We start from the raw sequence: 22,153 nt of genomic DNA, 5'->3' as shown, positions 1-22,153 counted from the left end.
TGAAGGCAGACAGAAGCGAGACCCCCACATGAAGACCTCTGACGTCAGTTCAACCATGGCTCTTGACTGGTTTGTCCCCCAGCATCCAGTGCACTGCGGGGTTGGCCTTCGCAGAACTGCACTCTGTTACAGAAAACACACGTGACCCATCAGGTGCTGGCCCTCGTGGTGTACGTTCACACCTCTTGCACATACAGCTCACACTTGCCTGCACATGCTGTTGTGGCTTTTCGTCGCGTCTCGTGTCGTTTCCCGTAAACCCCCGCAAGCAGGAGGCTGAGCAGGAAGCTGCAGAGAGAGGGGAACACCCACTTTTCCAGAGGGGGGGTTGATGGGGTGCTGTGTGCTGCGGGCAGATTGGGGGGGGCGGGGTGTCACAGTCGGCAGTTTGCTCTTCGGTGAGCGTATCATCTGCACACCTTGTGCTCCTTCAGTGACGTTTTTAAGATTCTTCAAACTTTTACTACAAACTTTGTATGTGACTGAAGATGTGCAAAGTGTATTTCTTACCTTAGCAGAGCGTCTCAGTGTCCAGCCTCTCGCTCTGTGTGCTCACTGGGTTGGAGGACACACAGCTGTAGGTGTCACTGTCCTGCTCCTCTATGTCCAGAGGGAGAGAGAGGGTGGTGTTGAGATGAGGACTGCTGGTCTGGTTCAGGACAGGGTCACATCTCTGTCGTTCTCCACTGAACACAGTACCCTGCAGGTGTCATTGCTCCACAGTGATATCATCTGAGGTTTGGACACATGGTCTGGAGAAGAAACGGAGCATCTCAACTTCTTCCATCTTCATGTTCTTGGAAATAAAAAGGTTTGCTGGAGAACAGTACTCACCGTACACAGACAAGGTGAACGTTGCCACAGGAAGGTCTCCCTTCAGCAGCTTCAGCTGGTAAATCCCGGTGTCGCCGGTGGACAGGTTGCTCAGCGTGAGGGACACTGTCCTGGTGTCGAGCTGCAGTCTGTCCCCAAACCTGTCGCTGTAGTCCGTGGAGCTCCGTCCGTCGAAGAGCGCGGCCATCACCGTGGTGGGTTCTGGCGAGCCGAACAACCAGACCACGTGCGAGTCCCTCCGCAGCTCTGCGGTGCCGGCCTCGAGGGTGATGGACCTGCCCTTCATTGCTGTCAGCTGCCTTCTTTCTACAAGCGCGAGGCCGTGGAGAAGGTCTGCAATGGACAGGAAGAGAACCACGAGACTGCTCTTCACCTTGTTCATAACCGCTACGGTCACGACCCCAAACATGGTTTCCACAGGGAGAAAGGGCTTTGGCTTCACTTTTCACAAACACGTCCTTCTTCCTGGCGCTTTGGACATGCTGAGCTGCTGTAGAAGCACTCAGTTTCAGCGACTGAGTTCATCAAGAGGCTCCGTATAAAAACCCCTGCAGTTTCCATGAAGGTCCACAACTTTTGGACACCGTATTTATACCACAGTTGGATGGTAAACCCTTTCGACACACAGCTCATCTGTGGATTAAGTTGAAAGAAGCAGATGTGGTGGACCCAGGACCAGGGTTCAGTCCAGGGGTTCTTCTCACCTCCAGCTGAGAACCTTACCTGGGAGGAGGGAGGAGAGCAGGAGCAGAGGGAAGAGACGTTCCATCAAACCCAGAGAACTCTGTCACTGTACTTTCACAGAGACAGATATACGGCTCTCCCCTGTGTCACCCCTCCCCCACAACACACACAGAAACACACACAGACAGGCCTTCAGGTGGCAAGTTGTCCTGCCTCTTCACACCCATGACTGAAAAGGAGAGGTGATGCTGCGCAGACGCTGCTCTCCCTGTGCGCCTCAGGTCTGTTCACAAACTGCTGACCTCGGCAAAAAAGCAAAATAAAATGTTCCAATCAAAAATCCAAAAATTGCACTTATTTACCAGATTATAGCAGCAAATCCTTTTATTTATTAGCTTTTTCTTTTCTTTTTCTCACTTGGGGGAATTATTTTAAGGCAACAAGTATCATCGAATCGGTATTTTTCTCCAAACGTAATGAAAATTCAATAAAAATATTAAAAAACACACACGGAGCCTACCCAGTAACACAGGGCGCAAGGGGAGGGGACACACCCAGGACGGGACGCCAGTCCGCCGCAAGGCATCCTAAGCGGGACTCGAACCCCAGACCCACCAGAGAGCAGGACCCAGTCCAACCCACTGCGCCACCGCACCAATATTAAAACACTCTAAATAATTTTAAAAACCTCAGTGAAAAGCATTACACACCACAAAACAAGCCATAACATAAACTTATGGATATTTCAATTATAAATATGTAAACAAAACTCATTTTCATACCCATTGTCAAGTTTCGAAAGAAAACATGAACCTCCCATATAAACTCACACTGCCTGAACCGCTTGTCCTATAGGCGATCACGGGGAGCCGGAGCCTAGCCCGGCAACACAGAGCGAAGGGCTGGAGGGGGAGGGGACACACCCAGGAGGGGACACCACTCCACTGCAAGGCACCCCAAGTGGGACTCGAACCCCAGACCCACCAGAGAGCAGGACCCAGACCCTACGCTTTGTGACAGAATAAATAAAATCTTATAGGAAATTTTCAGTTTGTTTTATCTTTATTTGATGTTAGGGGAATTAGGATTCTGAGTTATGAAGCAACTTCTGGTGCCACTTATTTTTCGAAGTCGAGCGACAAGTTTGCTCTAATGTGTCAATTGCCGTAGCCCTGTCCAGTTTCCAGCTGGGACAAAGTATAATGTATGTTGAGCAACACTGCGCTAGGGTGGGTAGTAGTGTAGTAATTAGAACTGGTGCCTTTGGAAACTGAAGGTTGCGGGTTCAAATCCCCCTTCTAGCTGTAGTACCCCTGAGCAAGGTACTTACCCTGAAATAGCTCCAGCTAAAAAAGGGAAACAAATTACCCAGCTGTATAAATGGGTAACTAACAGTTGGTGACCTAACACTGAAAGTTGCTTTGGAGCAAAACGTGCACTCACTGAATGAATGAATGAATGAATGAATGAATGAATCCATCGTGTGGAAGGCGCTCGGACGAGAGCGGCGCTGCCCAGAGAGACCAGCAGGAGGCACTAAAGAGCACTAAAAATCCATCGCGGGAGCAGCCAACAGGGACCATGATGGTTAAACGCTCCGAGTGCTGCTTGACATGTACAGTATACGTAGATTCACTCTGAGACCCGCCGGGGGTTCCGTGAATGAATGAATGAATTCATGAATGAATGAATGCACGAAGGAGAGGTTATTAGGAAACCGCACAGAGCCACAGTGTACAGCACACACACACACACACACACACACACACACACACACACACACACACACACAGACAGAACAGCGTCTTAATAGAATGTGCGGAATCATCGTCAAGTCGCGTCGGCAATAAAAAGAGACACAAATACATTTCGATGAGCGCGGAAGAGGCGCAAAGGCGTCACGGGCGGCCACACGGGGGGCCACACGGGGGCGCTCCCAGCGCCGCCCAACGACGGTGCGGGGGGCCCCGCGGGGGGGCGGCGGCGGCGGCGGCGGACCCCGCTCCCACGGACACGCCCACCCGCAGGCCGGTATGTCGGAGGAGCGCCGAGGCGAGGAGGCGACGCTACAGCGGTTCTGCGGGACAGAAATGCAAATGGAGCGAAAGGGACAGAAAAAGGGACGTTTGTCCACTAAAGCGCAGATCATTGTGCGACGCCGCGGAGTCATGGAGACGCGCAGGAGCGGCGACTGAGTGAGCGGAGACCCGCAGCAACTGGTGAATTACACACTCTCTCTAGGGCATAACACGGTAACACACCCAGGCTGCTGCTGCTGTTCTGCGTACCGCGTTTTACCGCGGTATATAATACAGCGCGAGCGGAGCGGAGCGGGTTTCCACCGTTTTCCTGCGGTAAAAACCGGGTGTTGAGACGGAACCGACGGATGGGCTTTTGTTCATGGAGATGCTGGACGTGTGAGACACAGACACGCTTTTTCCACAATTACCGTACGTGCAGCACACAGGTAGCGCCGTGTCGTGTGGCCACTGATGATTTCGCATCTTCTTCTTGTGTCTCTAGACTATTGTCTCTTAGTCTTTCACTTACTTGAGTGACACGATGATGACGATCTGCACTTCAGTTCAGTTCCCCCCCGCCGAAACGAACACACACACACACACACACACACACACTGTTGATGTAATCGTGTTCTGTTGCAGCGTGATGCGAACTGGCTGTAGGCCTCAGATGTGATGTTTTCTCGTCTAACATGGTAAAAACAGAGTGATTGGTGAAAATGAAGCAGTCGGGTGAGGAGACACACTTAGTGTGTTACTCACTGTGTTACCAGCAGGGTTACCGGTGTCTTTTAATCTTTACAGTCCTTCTTCTTGTTCCCACCGCTGTGTATCGGTGTATGTTTCCAGTGGTGATTGATCATGTATCTACTGTGTAATGTGGCAAATTTAGTGGTGTTTGATGTTTCCGGTGGTGATTGATGATTCCAGCAGTGTTTGAATCCAGTTGTTTCCACTGATGTTTAATGCTTCCAGTGACACGAAGAGGTGAACGGCGCACGGCCCACTGCTCTCCTGCCCTACAACCTTCTGCTGTTTACTCCAATTTACACCTGCCGTTACTTAGCCAAACCAGTTAAACGAGTTGTGTGTTATTGTAAGCGGTCTAGGGTGTAGTCCAGCGTCTCCGTCGTGTTATCGTTATGCCTGGATGCCCAAAATATGACAATGTTATTGCAATTTCTCTTTGTTTATATAGCTAAATAGCAGGGTAATCGGACTGTGTGAGCAATTGTGTCGAAAGGCCATGTGACGACACGCACCGCTTCTCTCCAAGTCGCTAACTTTTTGTGTGTCACAGCGGCGATGTTGCAGGCATCCGCCGTCATCGTGTGGGAGTGGCTCAACGAGCACGGCCGCTGGAGACCCTACAGCGCTGCCGTGTCGCACCATATCGAGGCGGCGATTCGCAGTGACCCCCGCGGGGGCAGCATTGTCCTCGGACAGGTGGACAGCCGCCTCTCGCCATACATCATTGACCTGCACTCCATGCATCAGTTCCGTCAGGACACAGGTGAGATGGGGGGAGGGAGGGTCACCATCATGGGGAGGGGTGGGGGCAGGGTGTTGCTTCGAGACCTGGTGGCCATCAGGCCTTCACTTGTTGTGTGCGACAAGTGGTTGTGGAGGCATGCAACTACTTACCACGTTTTCTTCTTCACTGAGTAGCTGTCTGTCCTGAGCCAATAAAATTTATGTGAACTATTACCAGATAACACCCCCCCCACAGACACACACATAGCTGAAATGCTCTCCATCATGCTAACAGAATCAGGCCGTTTCTGCAAAACAGTCGGGGTGGGGGTGTCCTGGGGGGTGGGGCTCTTCTCACAAACTCCCCTGTTGTCCCTCAGTGTGACCGTCATGTGACGGAGCTCCACGGAAACGGGGTCAGAGGAGCCCAGCATTAAGCTGAGCCTCTTACTTGTTTATTAGTCATAGTCAGAATGAGTTCCTTGGATCGAGTTTGAATCCCACCCCCTGCTCTAGTATCCTTGATCAAGGTACGTACCATGAACTGATACAGTAAAAGTTACACAGCTCTATAAATGGGTAAAAGAAGAACTCGCTGGGAATAAAAGGTTTGTTGGAATATTAAAGACTGCACTGCCCTTCCCCATCTGAGATGCCATTGTAATCCCCCCCCACAATGTGGGACACTGATTCAGACTCAGATGGGTACGGATGTGGGTGTGAAGTGAAGAGCACACGGGTAATGGGTGATGTCCGCCCCCCCCCAACTGGGTGAAATGCTGACTGTAACCCCTTGATGAGCTCTTCCGGGAGCTTGTCCTCTATTGTCCAGGAGACTGTCCTCAGATGGGCTGTCCCCAGTGCAGCTGTACACATACCCACACACGGGCCACTTCTTCCCTGTACATTGCAGGTAAACGTCAGAGGCCTTGTCCCAGGGACTGTTTCCCTTGACATACCCTTGTCCCTGGATGACCCCCCACAAAGAAATGTTTGTTCTCAGTTCTCTGTTGTCAGGTTTTCTCACGTTTGCACTTAACACTGCACTCTGTCAGTCGTCACTCTTCATCTGTATTTGTCCAGTGAAAGACTCCTGACTGAGGGCTGTCTCTGTGTCGCTTCCCACAGGAACCCTGCGTCCCGTGCGTCGCAGTTATTATGAGGCGACGTCAGCGCCGGGCCGGGGCTGGGTGTGGGAGTGGGAGAACGATGCCGGCTCCTGGACACCCTATGACTCGGAGGTGGGCGTGGCCATCCAGGCAGCACGTGACCGCCAGCAGCCGTGGCTCGACTTGGCACCGCTCGGCTTCTGCTACCTCATCGACTTCCAGACCATGACACAGATCAACAGGCAGACACAGCGGCGCCGCCGCATCCAGAGGCGCTTGGACCTGGCATACCCGCTGGTGGCAGGGACGCTGCCCAAGGCCTGGGCGGCGGGACCCCTTGGGTCCGTGGGAATCGGCGGGAGCGGCGTGGGGGCGTACCCCGGTGGGACGCTGTCCGTACCTTCCCTGAGTGCCCTGGGCCAGCCCTGCACGTGCCCGCAATGCATGCTGGTCCTGAGCGTGAAGACCGGTGCCATGGCGCACACGCTGGGCCGTAGGCCCCCGCATATGAAGCCTCCAAGCCCCAAAGGAGCCCCTGGGGGCCGTGCTGTGACAGTGGCCACATCTGGCTCCTATTCGCACACATTACCGCACCCGTTGTCTGCTTCTCACTCCCTATCGCAACACAAGGTCCCCACTGCCTTTGGCCACTCCCTTTCGCTGCTGGGCGGGGCCTCAGCCCGTGCCCCGCCCCCATTGCCCCCATTGCCACCACCCCCTCTGCCGCCATCCCACCAGCACCAACCGCCCAGCACCTCTGTCCCGCCCATGTCTGGCTCCTCCTCCTTCTCCGCCACCGCCTCAGCCCCAGTGGCACCCACGACTGCCCTCGAGTCCTCGGCGACCATGCCCAATTTGTCCTCGTCGCCGGCTGCTCCTGGCCCCGCCCCTCGTCCCCCAGGCTCGGCCGCTGCCTGCGCGCCCCCCCTGCCATCACGTGCCAGCTTGGCAGGGCTCAGCCGTCCTGCTCTGCAGCGCATCGCCATGGCACAGTCCCGCGCCCTCATCGCCTCCGGGTGAGTGGTTTCGCCGCCGCTGTCGTCATAGCAACAAGGTTGTTCCTGTGTGGAGGCTGCAGTTGCCATGGTGATGAGGTTGTTGCCACTGTGATGTTGACTTTGTCACATTGATGTGGTGTTACTGCAGTGACAGAACAGTGAAGCTTGTTACCGGCGATCTCTTAAAACGATATACGAACATACGTAAAACATGTGTACATGTGGAATATATATGTAAAACATGATTTTTGTTCCATACTTTGATGTGTCACATAGTTTGCGGGGAACAAACAGTCCTGTGGGTGCTTCGGAATGCCCTCTTCACATGATGTGGGTGGGCCACTGAGCAGCGAACTGGACCTTAACGCAGGCAGCTCTTGTTCCTACGGTGAAGCTCCCCTCTGCTGAGGGTCCACAACCCCCCCCACAGCTCTCTAACACTCGAGTGAACTGTTGAAGGTGGGGGTAGCTGCTGTTGTGGAGGACATGAGTGAGAACCTCCGTCACATGGGGGCGACAGCAAGTAGCAGAGCGGAGCAGCGATATGGTATGGGGGGGGAAGGGACTAACAAACAGTGCTGTTGGTGGGGCCTTCCCCCCCCCCTCTCCCTGGGCCCTTCGCCACATCTCTTTCCCAGGCCTGCTTTCTGGGGGCTCTCAGGGTTCATTGTTTGTGTAGACCTTGTCTCCATAGCAACTTTGTTGCTCCAATGCAGCGTGGTCCATGTTAACAGCACATTGCCCCCCCGCTGAGCTCCCGTGGTGCTTCTGGGAAACAAGGGGAGAGTGGAGGAGGGGCACAGTATAGCTGGGTTCAAAGGACAGGGTAAAGTCCTCAAAGGGCATGACTTGCAAACAGTGTGTCCAGTGAAAGCAGCAGAGCCTTTTCTGTGTGTGTGCGTGCGCGCGCATTCCCTACGTTAAGTTAAGGAGCAGTGGGGTGACGGGGGACCGGGGAAATAGTGCCAGGCCATTATGCAGTACCCACTGTCTTCCACTAGGGGGCAGCCTGTGTCCACAGATATCCCCCTCACGCCATGTGGCTCCCGTCCATGTGCTGCTGCTCCTGAGCGCCCCCTGCTGGATTGCTGGCCCACTGTCACGCTTTGGTCACTGCGATCACTTTTAACCTTAATCAAGTCCACTGGCAACTGTCCGCATTTGACAGGGAGCCCCAGTGAAGTAAAATGAAAATGAGAGGTAGGTCTCGGAATCCCATCAGTACCCATGGATATGCCAGTAGACTTCTGTGAATGACCCCCTCATCCCAAACAGCCTGAGCAGGGGTGTGTGTGTGTGTGTGTGTGTGTGTGTGTGTGTGTGTGTGTGTGTGTGTGTGTGTGTGTGTGTGTGTCTGTCCCCTCTGATCTTCGACTTCACGTCACAGCCATATGGCGGTGCAGCTGGTTCGCCTGATGTCCTGCAGGTCACATCATCTGCTGCCCCTCCTAAATGCAAACCCTGTCCACTAGTGCACCCCTCCCCTCCCCCAAAGCTCAATCCAGAGATCCTCTCGTCTCCAGGGGTCTCCTTGTCTTGGCACTCAGGGGTAAAGCCCCCCTCCCATTATTACCTGTAAACAGAGTCCTGGGGGGCACTGATGTCATAAAAATCATAAAGTAATGTTTGCAAAAGCTATCCGTGTGTGTGTCTGTGTGTGTGTGTTAGCTGAACAGATGGGCGCTGTGTTAATACAGGCTGATTAGCTGGGATCAAATGTGACTGACTGCTAATAGTCTGCACACCCCATATTGCGCCCACGCGCGCGCACACACGCACACACACGCGCACACACACACCCACCTGGCGCATTCCTTGCTTAGGGGAGGAGGTGGTCACAGTGTAGCCCCTAAAGTGCTCCTCCTCCTAGGTACTTCAGGGAACACAGAGAGAACCCACTGAACTGCAGACAGGGGGTGCTATACATATCTGTAAAGTGGCCTGTAATATTGCCCTGATGGTGAGGAACACATGATCTACACACACTCGACCCAGGTAAAAACTGGGTAAAAATGAGTTTTTCCACCTCAGCAATTAAATTATAAAAATAAAAAAAGAAAAGTTTTCAACTGAGAGAGAAACTGCAGTTTTATTTATTTTGAATTAGTAGAGATTAGAAGGGCCACCTGTGTGTGTGTCTGTGTGAGAGAGAGAGAGAGAGAGAGAGAGAGAGAGAGAGAGAGCGTGCACATGTGTGTCTGTGACGTACAGGTAATCTAGGCCAGGTGTGGGCATTGGCCTTATGGCTCAGTGGGCAGATGGCACCCAGTGGATTAGCGCTATAAAAGCAAAGCTCGCGGTGCCAGCAGAGAGAGGGACACATCAGAACAGACACATCAACTCCGGAACATTCCATCGTCTTTCAGTTTTACTGTGGTGCCCGAACGATGACCATCCTCAAGGCACTCGAGTGAGTATTCGTGGCTGGGGCTGCCGTTCTTTCTCATAGTTTTGTATATTACAAGTAATTTGGGGGCAGCAGGTGGCGTATAGGTAAGAGATACTGGCTTGTCCTTCATGGACACAAGTTTGAATCCCACTTCCTACAGCAGAGCCCTCAAACTGATCACTGTAAAAATGATCCAGCCTTGTTAATGTGAAAGGGTCGAGCAGGGGGGTTTGCCAGGTGTGGTTGTGATGAAAACGGGCTATTCTGCGTGAGGGTGGAGCAGTGCATTGTGGTCCGTTCCTCATTCGGGTTTCACCACGGAGCCCTTTCTTACTCCCTCAATCATCACCTTGGTGGAGATGAATCTATGTCAGTAGTGATGATGTGGTTCTGTGGTCATGGTGGTGCGCGTGTTTCCTGTGTTGTGTCTGGCAGTTGGCTGAAGGCTGTGTGACCCGACTGCGTGACTAGTGGAGGATTACATCTGCTGCACGAGTCGTGACTCAGCGCTGTGTGTAACTGTGTGCGTGCACGCATCTGCTGTCTTGCAGAGTCCCCACTGTCCCTGTGAAGAACCTGAATGGCTCAAGCCCGGTCCATCCAGCCCTGGCAGGTAAGAGATGAGTCCAGACATGGTGACCCCTGGCAGTTCTCCCACTGAACGACAGGTGACGCTGTGCTGAGGTATTGGTGAACGTGCGTGCGCGCGCGCGCGCGAGATAACGTGCATGTCTGTGTCTTAGTCTGTTCCTCATGGCTGCTCCCGGCTGGCACCCCCAGGTATTACAGGCATTCTGATGAGCGCCGCAGGCCTCCCCGTCTGTCTGACCCGCCCCCCCAAGCTGGTGCTGCACCCGCCGCCCGTCAGCAAGAGCGACATCAAACCCATTCCAGGTCTGGGACACTGCTGCCGCAAAATCAGTAAGAAGCAGATCCGCAAAGGTGAGCATGTGTCTGTGTCCTGCTTCTCGGGGCGAGTCTGCGACCGGGTCACAGGGGGTGTCGGTCAACTGCCAGGTGGCCCAGTGGGTCCTTGATGGACTTGTACTGCGTTTGTAATCTGCCAACAGGTGTCATTGCGTGTTCGCTGCTTCTTGCGGCCGCTGACGACAGATGTTTGTCCCTCTTATCTCCGCCGACAGGTAAGAGTCCGGAGGAGGTGGTGAAGAAGTACCTGCAGAAGGTCCGCAGCCCACCTGAGGAGGTGAGAGCCGCCGGTGTGTGATCGCTCATCTTTTGTGTCTAAGTTATAGTGGCTCTTCAGTTCACAAACAGAGAAATGTGTTTGTAACTCCGTGTGTTTGTAACTGCACAGTGATTATTACCTGTAATGCTACCTGTAACATGGTTGAGAGAGAGAGAGAGAGAGAGAGAGAGAGAGAGAGGGATTCATCCATCCCGAAGATGCGTTTTTCCAAAGTGACACTGCGCTCAGAGTAAACAGAAGTGTGTTGTGGACGGAAGGGGGCGCGGTGGCGCAGTGGGTCGGTCCGGTGGGTCTGGGGTTCGAGTCCCGCTTGGGGTGCCTTGCGACGGACTGGCGTCCCATCCTGGGTGTGTCCCCTCCCCCTCCGGCCTTACGCCCAGTGTTGCCGGGTTAGGCTCCGGTTCCCCGCGACCCCGTATGGGACAAGCAGTTCAGAAAATGTGTGTGTGTGTGTGTGTGTGTGTGTGTGTGTGTTGCGGACGGGCGCAGAGACACGCGTTCCTTCAAGTGCGCTCGGTGTCTGTGCCACGTTTGAAATGGTGTTCACGCAGGGGAGCTATTAAAACAAAGTAAACTGACATGCAGCCGCAGTGAAACTGCAGTAATGACCCTCCGACACGTTGCAATGCTCTGTAATTTACTTACGGGTTAAGTTCTGTTAAATGTTTGAATGTAGCTATAATAAATGTACATTATTTTTAATGTGGTAAAAAAAATTGTTACATAAAAATTGAAAACTAAATTTAAGTGACAAAGTAACAAGCGCACCGTGTGCACAAACTGCTGTTAAATGTAGTTTGTCGCCTGGTTCGTCCAATGAATGTTTGTTCCGCTCAGGAGCTCTAGACAAGAGCTGTAAACACTGTGTCAGTGAGGTGAATGAAGGCGGCTCCTCTGCCCTCTCCTGTTTCGCTGCACTTTACTGCCCCCTGTTGGCTCACAGTCACTTAGACACATATTTTAGAGGAGGGAGAGTGAAGAAAATGAGTTTAAATTTGTAATTCTATGGTTTCTATCACGAGGGGCAGTGAGATAATGCCATGGTTAAGAACCCCCCATTTCCCCCTCCCCCAGGACTGCACCATCTGCATGGAGACATTGGGGGGCCCCTCAGGGTACAAGGGCCCCGGCGTGGCTGGTGTGGCGCGGGCGGAGTCAGTTGGCCGGCTGAGCCGGTGCGGTCACCAGTACCACTTACAGTGCCTGGTCGCCATGTACAACAACGGCAACCGCGATGGCAGCCTGCAATGCCCCACCTGCAAGACCATCTACGGTGTGAAGACGGGCAACCAGCCACCCGGCAAGATGGAGTACCACGTGATCCCGCACTCGCTGCCCGGGCACCCCGACTGCCGCACTATCCGCATCATCTACACCATCCCACCCGGCATCCAGGTACTGCCCTGGGCACTCGAGCGTGCACGTACACGTACTCATTGTGTGTCCCTGTAGTGATGGCTGACTCCCACTCCCCAGGGCCCCGAGCACCCGAACCCCGGTAAACCCTTCACTGCGAGAGGCTTCCCCAGACACTGCTACCTCCCAGACAGCGAGAAGGGGCGCAAGGTGAGCCGAGCCAGTCCAGTCCGCTCCGGCCCCGTTAGCCGCCGCCTCTACACCTGTTTACACACTGCGTACCAGCAGGGGGCGCTGTGTTCTGTGGCTTCAAAGGTTTGAAGCAGAGCATCTTGAAAATCTCAGCACCTTTTTCCCCCCTTTAACATACACAGTAGATAGTGCAGTTAGGCGATCCAGACAGTCCTTCTCGGAGGTAAAGCTGCAGTAACGCACCTCCTCTGTGTGGGCGTGTCCTCACTAATGATCCACCTCCCCCAGGTGCTGCGGCTGCTGCTGGTGGCCTGGGACCGCAGGCTGCTCTTCTCCGTGGGCACGTCGAGCACTACGGGCGAGTCGGACACGGTCATCTGGAATGAGGTGCACCACAAGACCGAGTTTGGTTCCAACCTGACAGGCCACGGCTACCCGGACCCGGGACACCTGGACAATGTGCTGGAGGAGCTGCGTGCGCAGGGCATCACTGAGGAGGACAGTATTGACCAGGACTGAGGGAGGATGCAGCGCCCTCTTGCAGGAGAGCGAAGAACCCCATCCAACTGTATATGTGGAGAGGGGCGGAGCCTGAGGGCCACTGTGCTTGGATTTGTAGGAAAGTAGTGGGCAGTAAGAGTAGAATAAATTTGCGTCGTCAGTCACATGCCGTGCCTGCAGTGCCAGTGGGGTATGGGTGGTTTGGTGGATGTCAACGCCACCATCATTAACACTTGAGAACACTCTGTTGAGAGACGCCGGTCAGGCGGGGGTTCGAGAAGTAATTGTAATACCATGGAGATAGGCTGAAATAGTCAGGTATATAGAGTAAAACAAGTGTTAACTTGTCTGTCTAGGATCTTAGAGCTGAGCCAGAGGAAAAAGAATGTGACTGAGATCAACAACACTTAGCCTGAGCCCACGACTGAATGTGTGTATAGCGCCATCTAGTGGCACTTTCCTTTCCTTCGCCGTTACTTTCAGTATAAAACCTGAAGTTAATTAATTTAAAACTGCTTTGTAATTTATTGTGATGCTGCATATTTGATAGTTTTCTACTCTATATAATCCATTTATCATTTTGCACGATAGAATGTATCTTATTTGTGTTCTTTTTAAGACTTTCTAGTGGCTGAGATGGCTCGCGGCTGGTGGGGGGCCGGCGGGGGGGGAGTACTGTCCGCGATGTCCGCTGCACTGTTGTGTCCGGGGTTTCACAGCTCTGGGACACCGATCCTTAGAATTTCTCCGGCTCGAGAAATGAGAGCTGGGATTGGACATGTTTATAAATGTTTAATTTGAACAAACAAAACATACTTGTGGTTAAAGCACCCTTTGTGTTGTGTTTTTAAGGTGAGTTACTGTCTTGGTGTAAAATAAAAATGGCTGCAGTTTGGATTTTTGCAGCTGGGACGCTTGTAACGCTGAGCTGTAATGACCGCATGGTTTCATCTCTGGGTCCCGGTGATGCGGTGGTTTTGTTTTCTTACACTTTAGTCTTTCTTCGGGTCCCAAGTCGAGACCGCAGTGTGGTCGTACCGTGGTCCTTGGCTTGGTCTTCCGCCCCCTTGGCCTGCCTGTCTACTTTCCATGTTGGGTCAGTGGATGTGGATGACCTCTACATGAATGTCTACTGTTAGCTGTGTGTGTGTGTGTGTGTGTGTGTGTGTGTGTGTGTGTGTGTGTGTTCTGTAACTTTCCTAACAATTTTATGTCTCAATACTTTTCTTGAGTTGAAGTTGCCGTTTTGATTTCAACCTCGTTTAATGATCATGTCCTGATGATATCCTGGGTGCTGTTCCATAACCTCCTCTGTTGGTTGAACTACTTCTTTGGGACTTGTTGTCCGTTTAATACGTAGTGTGTAATTCTCTGATCGGTATGTGTCTTTAGTCTTTCCTCAAGGTCGAAAGGGGCCAAAGCGAGAAGGTTTCAAAAAAGCAAATGCAGACGTATTAATTAACCAGTAAGGAATAAACGGGATATGAACAGCTTGTGTTCTGAACCCAATGAAAATGCTGCTGTTTGTTTGTATTTATTTAAAACACACTGATATGGTGAGAAACAGCCACCTGTCACCGAGTGGAGCATCACACAAGGTGTCCTCCTAAATCACTGCCAAAGTCTTTTTCATATTTCCACTGATCATGTGCTCGTCGCTCATTGTTGCCTAACTCTAAATGCTCAAAAGTCAATAAGGAAACAGTGTTTCCCTGAAACCGGAGCTGGAGTCCAAATTACTGTCAGTAAATTTGTCCCAATCGCACAGAATATTAATGGTGAAACCCAGGTCAGGGAACAGTTTTCCGTGGTAGATAACAGAAGGGCAGCCGGAGAAAATGTGGAAGGACACCTTCCTTAATGAAATATACATCTTCTATGAAATACTAACACTAAAACATCCAACTTCTTCACTCTGCCCTCAGATCTGACTTCATCTGCTTTAATTTTTTAATTACAAAATCTGGAAGTGTTATTTGTAATAAGAGCAGAAATAGGAATACATTTGGTTGATGCTGGGTATGTTCATGGGCTGTGAATATTTCCCCTTGTGACCCCACAACAGTGATTCGCACACTAACTTTCTGGTGAAATGCTGTTCATGGTGTATTGTATCTATTTATTGAGGGATATATACGCACAGAAAAAATATGCAGGCACTGCAGCAATTACTGCAATTGCTAACGGCTAATACTAATAGTTCTTATTACTAATAGCTACAATGTATATTCTCAGATGTTTCATCGGCTCAGTGAATACGTGTAAATGTAGCTATTGAAGCACGAGTTATTTTCTGCAAAATTTCCTTTGAAAGAGGAACCGCGTCTGCAGTGTGAGGGTATGCAGAATGTGCCAGAAAGTGTGAGCTGAGAGATGCTGATAAAGTATTTAATTGGGCTTCTTGGAACCGTTGCATCCGGCACACCTTACAAGTGAACTGTCAGCGATTGCGGCAGAGCACAGTGAGCACATTTCCTGGCTTGTCTGTCCTCCTGATGAAGGCCAGCAGTCTGACGGGTCGCAGTGTGAACACGTTTATTGCATTACAACCCCTTAGCATTGATAAGAGTTAATATGCATAACAACTGAATGTGTGATTCAATATGCATCATTTTCCAACTGCTAAGCTGGAACATTAAAATTTCCTGTTTATCAGTCCCTTTACTAGGGTTTATTGTGCACCGCTGCGCTTGAGACTTGTGTCCCACAAATGTTGTCATTGCATAATTAAGTGACTTGATTTCATCATATTTTTCATTCTGTTATATTGCTATTTTTCATATATATTTTTTGACATTCACTGCTGGACTATCCCACTGATATCATTTCAAGCTGCCATGAACGCTAAAGTAATAGTCATTAATAAAAATTCGTCGTTGGCAGAATATAGAAAGAAAAGTTCTTCCATCAGAGCCACACGGCATCTCGGAACCCGGTGGATCCGGACTGGACGCAAGTCCATTTACTTCACTTACCAAACGCTCACCAGAACAAGCTTCTCTTTAATTACATTCATTGTATTTATTGTTTTCTCCAAAGTGATACACAGCTCATAATAAACCAAGTCCACCAACAAAGCTGAGCTTTAGGCACAGACATAGGACTAAGGACACACTACTTGTGTGTGTGACACCACCATATTGCTGGTTTACATCCCTCCAGCACTTCCTTTAGAAGTGACATTCAAATAGAAAATACAGAGCTAATCACATGCAGATAGTGTTGGACTCATGTATGGAGTTGTCAGGAGAGAAGTGTCTCTCAACGAGATGGGTTCAAGACCCTTCTTGAATGCTGGAAGGATTCAGCAGCTCTGAGAGACACAAGAGACTCATTCCACCATACTGGGGCTGAACCTGAGAACTGACAGACTTGTATAGAAAAGATACACAGGACATACACATGTACCAACAGCCGCACAACCTCGAAAACACAAGTGAAAGTACACATAGAGTAAGTTTCATCTGGAAAGTGGAGTATATGGACATAAGTGAATTACAGCTTTAACAGACAACTGGACAGTCATTTTAATGATCATATTTACTATTTGTTATTGATACTCATTTAGCTGAGCCTTTCCACAAAGCTGACTTTGAGAGGACTCTACTTAACTGCTTACATACATTTACTCATTTCTACAGCAGTACATTTTTACTGTATCAATTGAGGGTTAGTACTTGGATCAAGAGCACAACAGCAGGAGGTGGGATCGTAATGGTTCTAATGATGTGGTTGATTACAAAGCAGATCCTTCACTGAGTGGGTCTTGCTGATTCAGTCCCCAATTCTTGACTTACAGCAGCCCTACCCATTCACGTTCTGAACAAGTGTTAGTTTTTACTTATATTTCCATACAGCTCTTACTTTCTGGTTTTGGAGCCAAACACACACACACAAAGGTGGAACTGAACCGAGTTATTAAGTTGACCTGAATGTACTTTTCCGTATTTGTTACTGATGATGCCTTACTGCTCATTATGTTGTCCTTTTTTTTTTTTTGCATTTACCGTAATAATGACAAGTTAATCGTTACACTGTTACGCAGAAGGTGTAATAGAACTTTGCACTGGAGTCACTGGGGCTTGGCCCTGTGAAGGCCGCGGCCGTTTCCTGGTGCCTCAGTTGTGTATAAAAGGCGTACAGGTACATGGGGACTGGCACTCACTGCACCTGGGAGAGACTCACCTGCCTCAGGTAAGACTTTCGGCATCCATGTCATCATCACCCTGTCTCCTCGGAGAACATCTGTGGTGACTGCGTTTACTATATTTACTGATGATTCTATTCTTTTTAAATGTTACCAGTCCGTTATGTGTGTTTGTCGCCAAGCGCCATGAGGATGCAGCACTGTGTACGAACAGATGGTGTTGTGTTACTTATGTATCCCTGACTCCCTGTTCTGCACACCTTTCCCAATCTTTTACAGCACCTCTGGTACAGTAAGGTGCATCTCTTTATCATATTGTTTCTCTGTAGAATTCGAAAAATGGTGGTGTTACATGATGTGAAATAATTAGTAATGATAGCATTCCTTTTTATGACTTCTGCTCTTCTGAGAATCCGGCGTGTGAGCATACAGTCAGCTGTCATATAACGGGCTTTCAGTCAATAGAAACATATAAGTGGCTCATATAACAGGCTCCCAATCAATAAGAATATGCAACAAGGCTGCAGTCAATAAAAATATATAACAAGGTCCTATAATGAAAAATATACAACAGAGTCTTTAAAAAGCCACTTTAGCAGCTTTTTGAAATCTATAAAACTTTTATACAAGAGCCTTATTATCCAGTACGATGTCGTCATTTCACTTCCACAGCAGGTGTTTAAATTCTGCACAAGGGCTTGTATCAGACACTTGTATCAGGCTTTTGGGCCAGAGATACACGCTTGGGGTCTCAAACCCAAAAGGTTTTGTCCCTCAGTGGAGTCAGTGAGTCCAGTTCTTTAACACGGTCACACTTGTGAAACCAATGACAGTTTACACTTCTGTACACCTGTTTCCTACTTCTTACTGGCAGCCTCAGCCAGTCATAGCCGTTGATTTAGGTAAATATAAATCACAAGTGAAACTACTACTTGCACTGATTTACCATTTATACAGCATGGGAATACAGCATCCCATACTTGTGGGAATATGATAATACTGTACCAATTCAGGGCAAGTAACTTGACTGAGGGTGAAACAGCAGGAGGTGGGATTTTGAGTGTGTATGGGCAAAAACTATAAACTTTTAACTATTAAAGGATTATTTAAATAATATAAACAGGTTTATTAATGCAAATATTCTTACACTACAAATTATTCTTACACTGAATGAATTATATTAAAGCATAAGTTCAGTAATATTTTTTACAAATAAATTTATTTGATTTTTAACAAATATAAAATGTATCTCTGTTGCGGTCAGGCGTGAAAACAGCCTGTGTTTTATAAAAAGTCTTTTGAAACATTTTTAGGAGGCATATTTTCCATCTTTGGACCATTTTTTGTCCCAGAAGAAATGATGGTAGTTTGACCCCCTCTCAACAGGAATCTGCCTCTCGGTGATTTCACAGAACCCATTAACTCTGTTATAGGGGTAATGGGTGTATATGAATACGGGCGCTTATGAATCAGAACTTGTCTGCCAGGTGTTTTGTGCAGTTGAAGTGTTAAGAAAAGTTCTCTTTCCATCAACAGAACTGAACCGCTGTGTCCGTAACGGAAAAGAACAGGTAACAGAACTCCATTCCGTTCAGCTCACTTTGTCAAGTGTGGTATTTTATGGTGTCCAGGTTCGGCGGGAGGGGAGGGATCTCTGTGGTCATGATGACTGTGCAGGTGTTTAATGCAAAAAGAGCCGGCAAAAGATAGCGAGTCAACCACAGAGTAAAAACACATACTAAGTGTAACTGCCGGCAATAGTGACTTTTTCTGCCATTTCATCCCTCTGTAGGAACCAACGACACCATGAAGCTCTGTGTCCTGCTGCTGGTCGTCTTCAGCCTCAGTGCCTCTGCAGGTAACCCACTCATCTTACCGCTCCCCGGGCACTCAGAGCCACAGAATATGAACAGGGTCCTGGGTTTGGGGTAACAGGCTACGATGGAAGGGTAAAGGTGAAATGTCTTTTGTTGGTGGGTCACGGCCGCTTTTTTTTGGTTTCACCGCAGAAGAGGTTGCCAAGGTGGTGCTCGAGAAAACCGTGCCTGGTGAGTATGCCCTTTTTCTCCCTGGAGAACAGCCTCACTTACGACTTATTGCATACAGGGGGTGAATAGGTGGCCCCCCATGGTAGCCTTGATGGAGCTCTGCTTCTCCAGGAGAGCAGGTCAAAGCAAGACCACGGTTCCCTGTCCTCACGTGTCCTTCTCCGTTGTCTTCTGGAGCTTCCCTCCTTAGGGGGGGACTTCCTGTTCCTGTCAAGTTTCCACAGCATCTATCATTTTGCACAAAAACTTCCCGACATATTTTTTATTTCTTCAGGACGGGTGCGTTTTAGCAGGATGCCTTCATCAGCGTGACATCTGATCTCTCATCTTCGCTTTACATAAACCTGGACTTAATTGCACCCAGCAGAGAGCATCTTCTGTTGTCTCTCATTTGTGTCTGTCTTTAATGCAGCTGAAGGCTCTTTTCTTTCTGCCACCTTTTTACTAACATTGTTTTAATCCATTGAACGAGGAATGCAGCTCGGGTCTATTGCAGGGTCCATTTCTCATCTGTTCGCTACTGCTGCTGCTCATAATAATAGTAATAATAATAATCCCCAACATTTCTGTCTTTCCTCAGATCAAACAAAAGATATCGACATGAGCATCGAGGCTCTCCCTGCCGCAGGTCAGCACAGGGGTTCACCTGAATGAACAGTAGTTCAATGTCAATGAGCTGTGCCTTTACATTTACATTTACATGTATTCATTTATCAGACACTTTTCTCCAAAGTGATGTACATCTCATAGGAAATTTAATGTGTTCATTACATAGACGCTTGATTTCATATCGTGATCACAATAGTAGCTGCGTAAAGGTTTATCAAAATAATCGACAATTCCTAATCACATTCCTAATTTTTAAAAATTAAATATTTACATCACATGAGTAGCTGTGTGAAAATTTACCTATTATTCAACAGTTATGATCTCAAAGTTACAGAGTGTGAACATTTACACAATACACAAAGTTACAAGATCATGGGATAAGTGAGTCTGAAAGAGATGAGTTTTAAGACCCTTCTCAAGTGTAGACAGGGATTCAGCAGTTCTGAGTGGGAGTGGGAGGTCATTCCACCACATTGGAGCCAGAACCGAAAACCTTTGTGCTTTTGCTTTTGTACCCTTTGGGCCTTCCACTGCCCTTCAGTAAACAGCTGTCTGCTGTCACTGAGCTTTGTTGAGAAGAACCAGACGGTGTAGTTCCACCCCAGGGAGTGACCGAAAGCGACAGAACCTACCGACCAGCTGTTTTTCATCTTGTGTGATCCCGTCTTTCTTGTTGTCTCTTCTTTGCAGTAAAAACTGAGAGTCTGGAAACGAATGGAGCCGCCCTTCTCTCAGGTTGGTTCTGGAAGAGAGCAGAAATGTAGTAAAGCTGAGGTCCCACCATCATAATAAAAGAACAAATAAAAAATTGCTTTTACATGAAATGTTGAGATACATAAAGAGGAATAGAATAAAAGAGGATGAACATTTGAATGAATTACTACTGTATACGTCTTCCTCTCAGAGAGGATGTACTGTCCCCCTGGGTGGCTCAACCATGGGAGCAACTGCTACTTCTTGGTTAGCAACAGCCAGACATGGATTAACGCTGAGGTAAACATGCATGCACGCACACGCACACGCACACGCACACACACACACAGAGCTCTGTCCACAGTGTTCAGTTCTCCACACACACAGTCTTCTCCTTCCCCAGAATCACTGTGCGGGACTGGGTTCGAGCCTCGTCTCCATCCAGAACCCCAGCGAGAACCAGTTCCTTCAATCGCTGATGCAGATGAGTGGTCACAGCATCACCTGGACCGGGGGCTTTTACTTTCAGGTACAGCACACCTGGCTGGGTTCTAGAAGTTCAGATGAGCAGCACCTGGAGAAATGGGACACCATTTATTTTGGGAAGTGCTGAAGAGCTGCCAAAAAAATAAGAACCTTTATGGCAGTGGACATTTCCAGCTGTGAAAGGCAATGTGCCGAAAGGTGCCGTTGGAGATAAGTCACCTGTTGTGTGTTACTTCCAGGGTCGGTGGATGTGGGTCGATCAGTCGCGATTCTACTACAACAACTGGGGCTCGACCAACTCTGCCAGCAGCTACCCGTGTGTGTACTTGAGATCCCAAGGTAAGCTGCACATCTGAGTTTGAGCAAAAAACGATCCCAGTTCTGCGAACCTCTTTCCACTAAAGCTTCAGATCACATCACACCTTTTTAAAAGTTACTCTGAAGTTACAAACAAAACAAGTTACAAAAGGTCTCCATTGTGTTTGTAAGTTAAGCCCAGAAACGTATTTTTACTACAATGCTTACGTGCGTTTGGTTTTCATTGTATAATTTATATGCTTATATTCTAAATATGACAACAGAAAGAATATCTCTTTTGACATAAAGTAGTCTTATGAGAGTTCATTGCACATGCTTATTTATTATCTCTTTATTATTAACTGAAGCATTTAGTCTATTTGGGACTTGCTGACTTAGTGTTTTTAATTCTTTTGCAGGCGGCTGGTCAAACTATCAGTGCACTCTTGCGTACCCATTCATCTGTGTCAAAAAGCTGAACTGCTAAATTGTGTCACTCATCCATGTTGCCCAGAGCCCCAGTATAAAAATGCACTGAGGTGAATCAATGTGGACTGTAAATTGAGAATAAGAATATGGAGAACAATAAAGGTGATTTGGCTGATCAACTGAGTGTCTCTCACAGTTACTGTACACGATGTATGAGTGGAACCTGCAGTCCAAGGTCAGCGGAAAGGAGGCAGCTGAGCTCCTCCACCTTATCGGACTCATCGCCTTCCTGCGCTCACGATGTTTGTTTGTCGAAGACAGACTGACTTCCCTCTGTTCTACTTTAGGCAAATTATTAATAGAAAACATATAAACCTCAGCGTGATGTTGACATATAAATCAGAAAACTTCTTGTCATGAGATGTGAGAAGCAGTTCCTGAAGCACTAACTGATTCCCAGTTTATTGAATATTTTTTTTGGTGGCAGTATTACACTTGTTTTTCCATCACTGCGGTATGAAGTACGCTGACTGCATACCTGAGTGACTGAATGGCAGTGATCCAGCAGGGTGATGCCCTCGAGAGCCTCTGGGTACCACACATGGGTGCAAACACACACAGAGAACAAGCAAGGAAAAATTCGCCCCCAAAAGTGTTTAGCAATGTCTCTAAGCGCAGTT

The 22,153-nt window shown here is 49.0% G+C and overlaps 3 protein-coding genes across 4 annotated transcripts; 2 read left to right on the top strand and 1 right to left on the bottom strand.

The window, feature by feature from the left end:
* Positions 1-214: 214 nt before the first annotated feature.
* On the bottom strand, positions 215-4,113 carry LOC108929975 (CD48 antigen-like). Its single transcript, XM_018744940.2, is given in 5 exon segments — positions 215-346; positions 511-660; positions 663-752; positions 835-1,815; positions 4,069-4,113. Coding segments are annotated over 3 exon segments (648 nt in total). The 5' UTR covers positions 1,244-1,815; positions 4,069-4,113; the 3' UTR covers positions 215-346; position 511.
* On the top strand, positions 3,278-14,371 carry LOC108929976 (E3 ubiquitin-protein ligase DTX4-like). 2 transcript variants are annotated; one of them, XM_029259008.1, is made up of 9 exons: positions 3,278-3,737; positions 4,840-5,052; positions 6,141-7,137; positions 10,060-10,121; positions 10,289-10,450; positions 10,651-10,712; positions 11,790-12,110; positions 12,192-12,281; positions 12,552-14,371. In XM_029259008.1, exons 2-9 carry the CDS (start codon positions 4,845-4,847, stop codon positions 12,780-12,782), a joined length of 2,133 nt encoding a protein of 710 aa, XP_029114841.1. In that variant the 5' UTR covers positions 3,278-3,737; positions 4,840-4,844; the 3' UTR covers positions 12,783-14,371. The 2 variants fall into 2 exon arrangements, with proteins under 2 accessions (XP_029114841.1, XP_029114840.1); XM_029259007.1 differs by lacking the exon at positions 3,278-3,737 and having other exon boundaries at positions 4,827-5,052.
* Positions 14,372-16,934: 2,563 nt separating this feature from the next.
* On the top strand, positions 16,935-21,531 carry LOC108929988 (ladderlectin-like). Its single transcript, XM_018744957.1, has 10 exons — positions 16,935-16,958; positions 18,448-18,482; positions 18,704-18,769; positions 18,921-18,959; positions 19,540-19,587; positions 20,259-20,303; positions 20,473-20,561; positions 20,665-20,790; positions 20,987-21,086; positions 21,464-21,531. The coding sequence occupies exons 3-10, from the start codon at positions 18,718-18,720 to the stop codon at positions 21,529-21,531; spliced, it is 567 nt and encodes a 188-aa protein (XP_018600473.1). The 5' UTR covers positions 16,935-16,958; positions 18,448-18,482; positions 18,704-18,717.
* Positions 21,532-22,153: the final 622 nt, after the last annotated feature.

The sequence above is a fragment of the Scleropages formosus genome, chromosome 16 (assembly GCF_900964775.1).
Source record: "Scleropages formosus chromosome 16, fSclFor1.1, whole genome shotgun sequence".
Classification (NCBI taxonomy): Eukaryota; Metazoa; Chordata; class Actinopteri; order Osteoglossiformes; family Osteoglossidae; genus Scleropages; species Scleropages formosus.
This window is presented reverse-complemented; position numbering and strand designations above follow the sequence as displayed.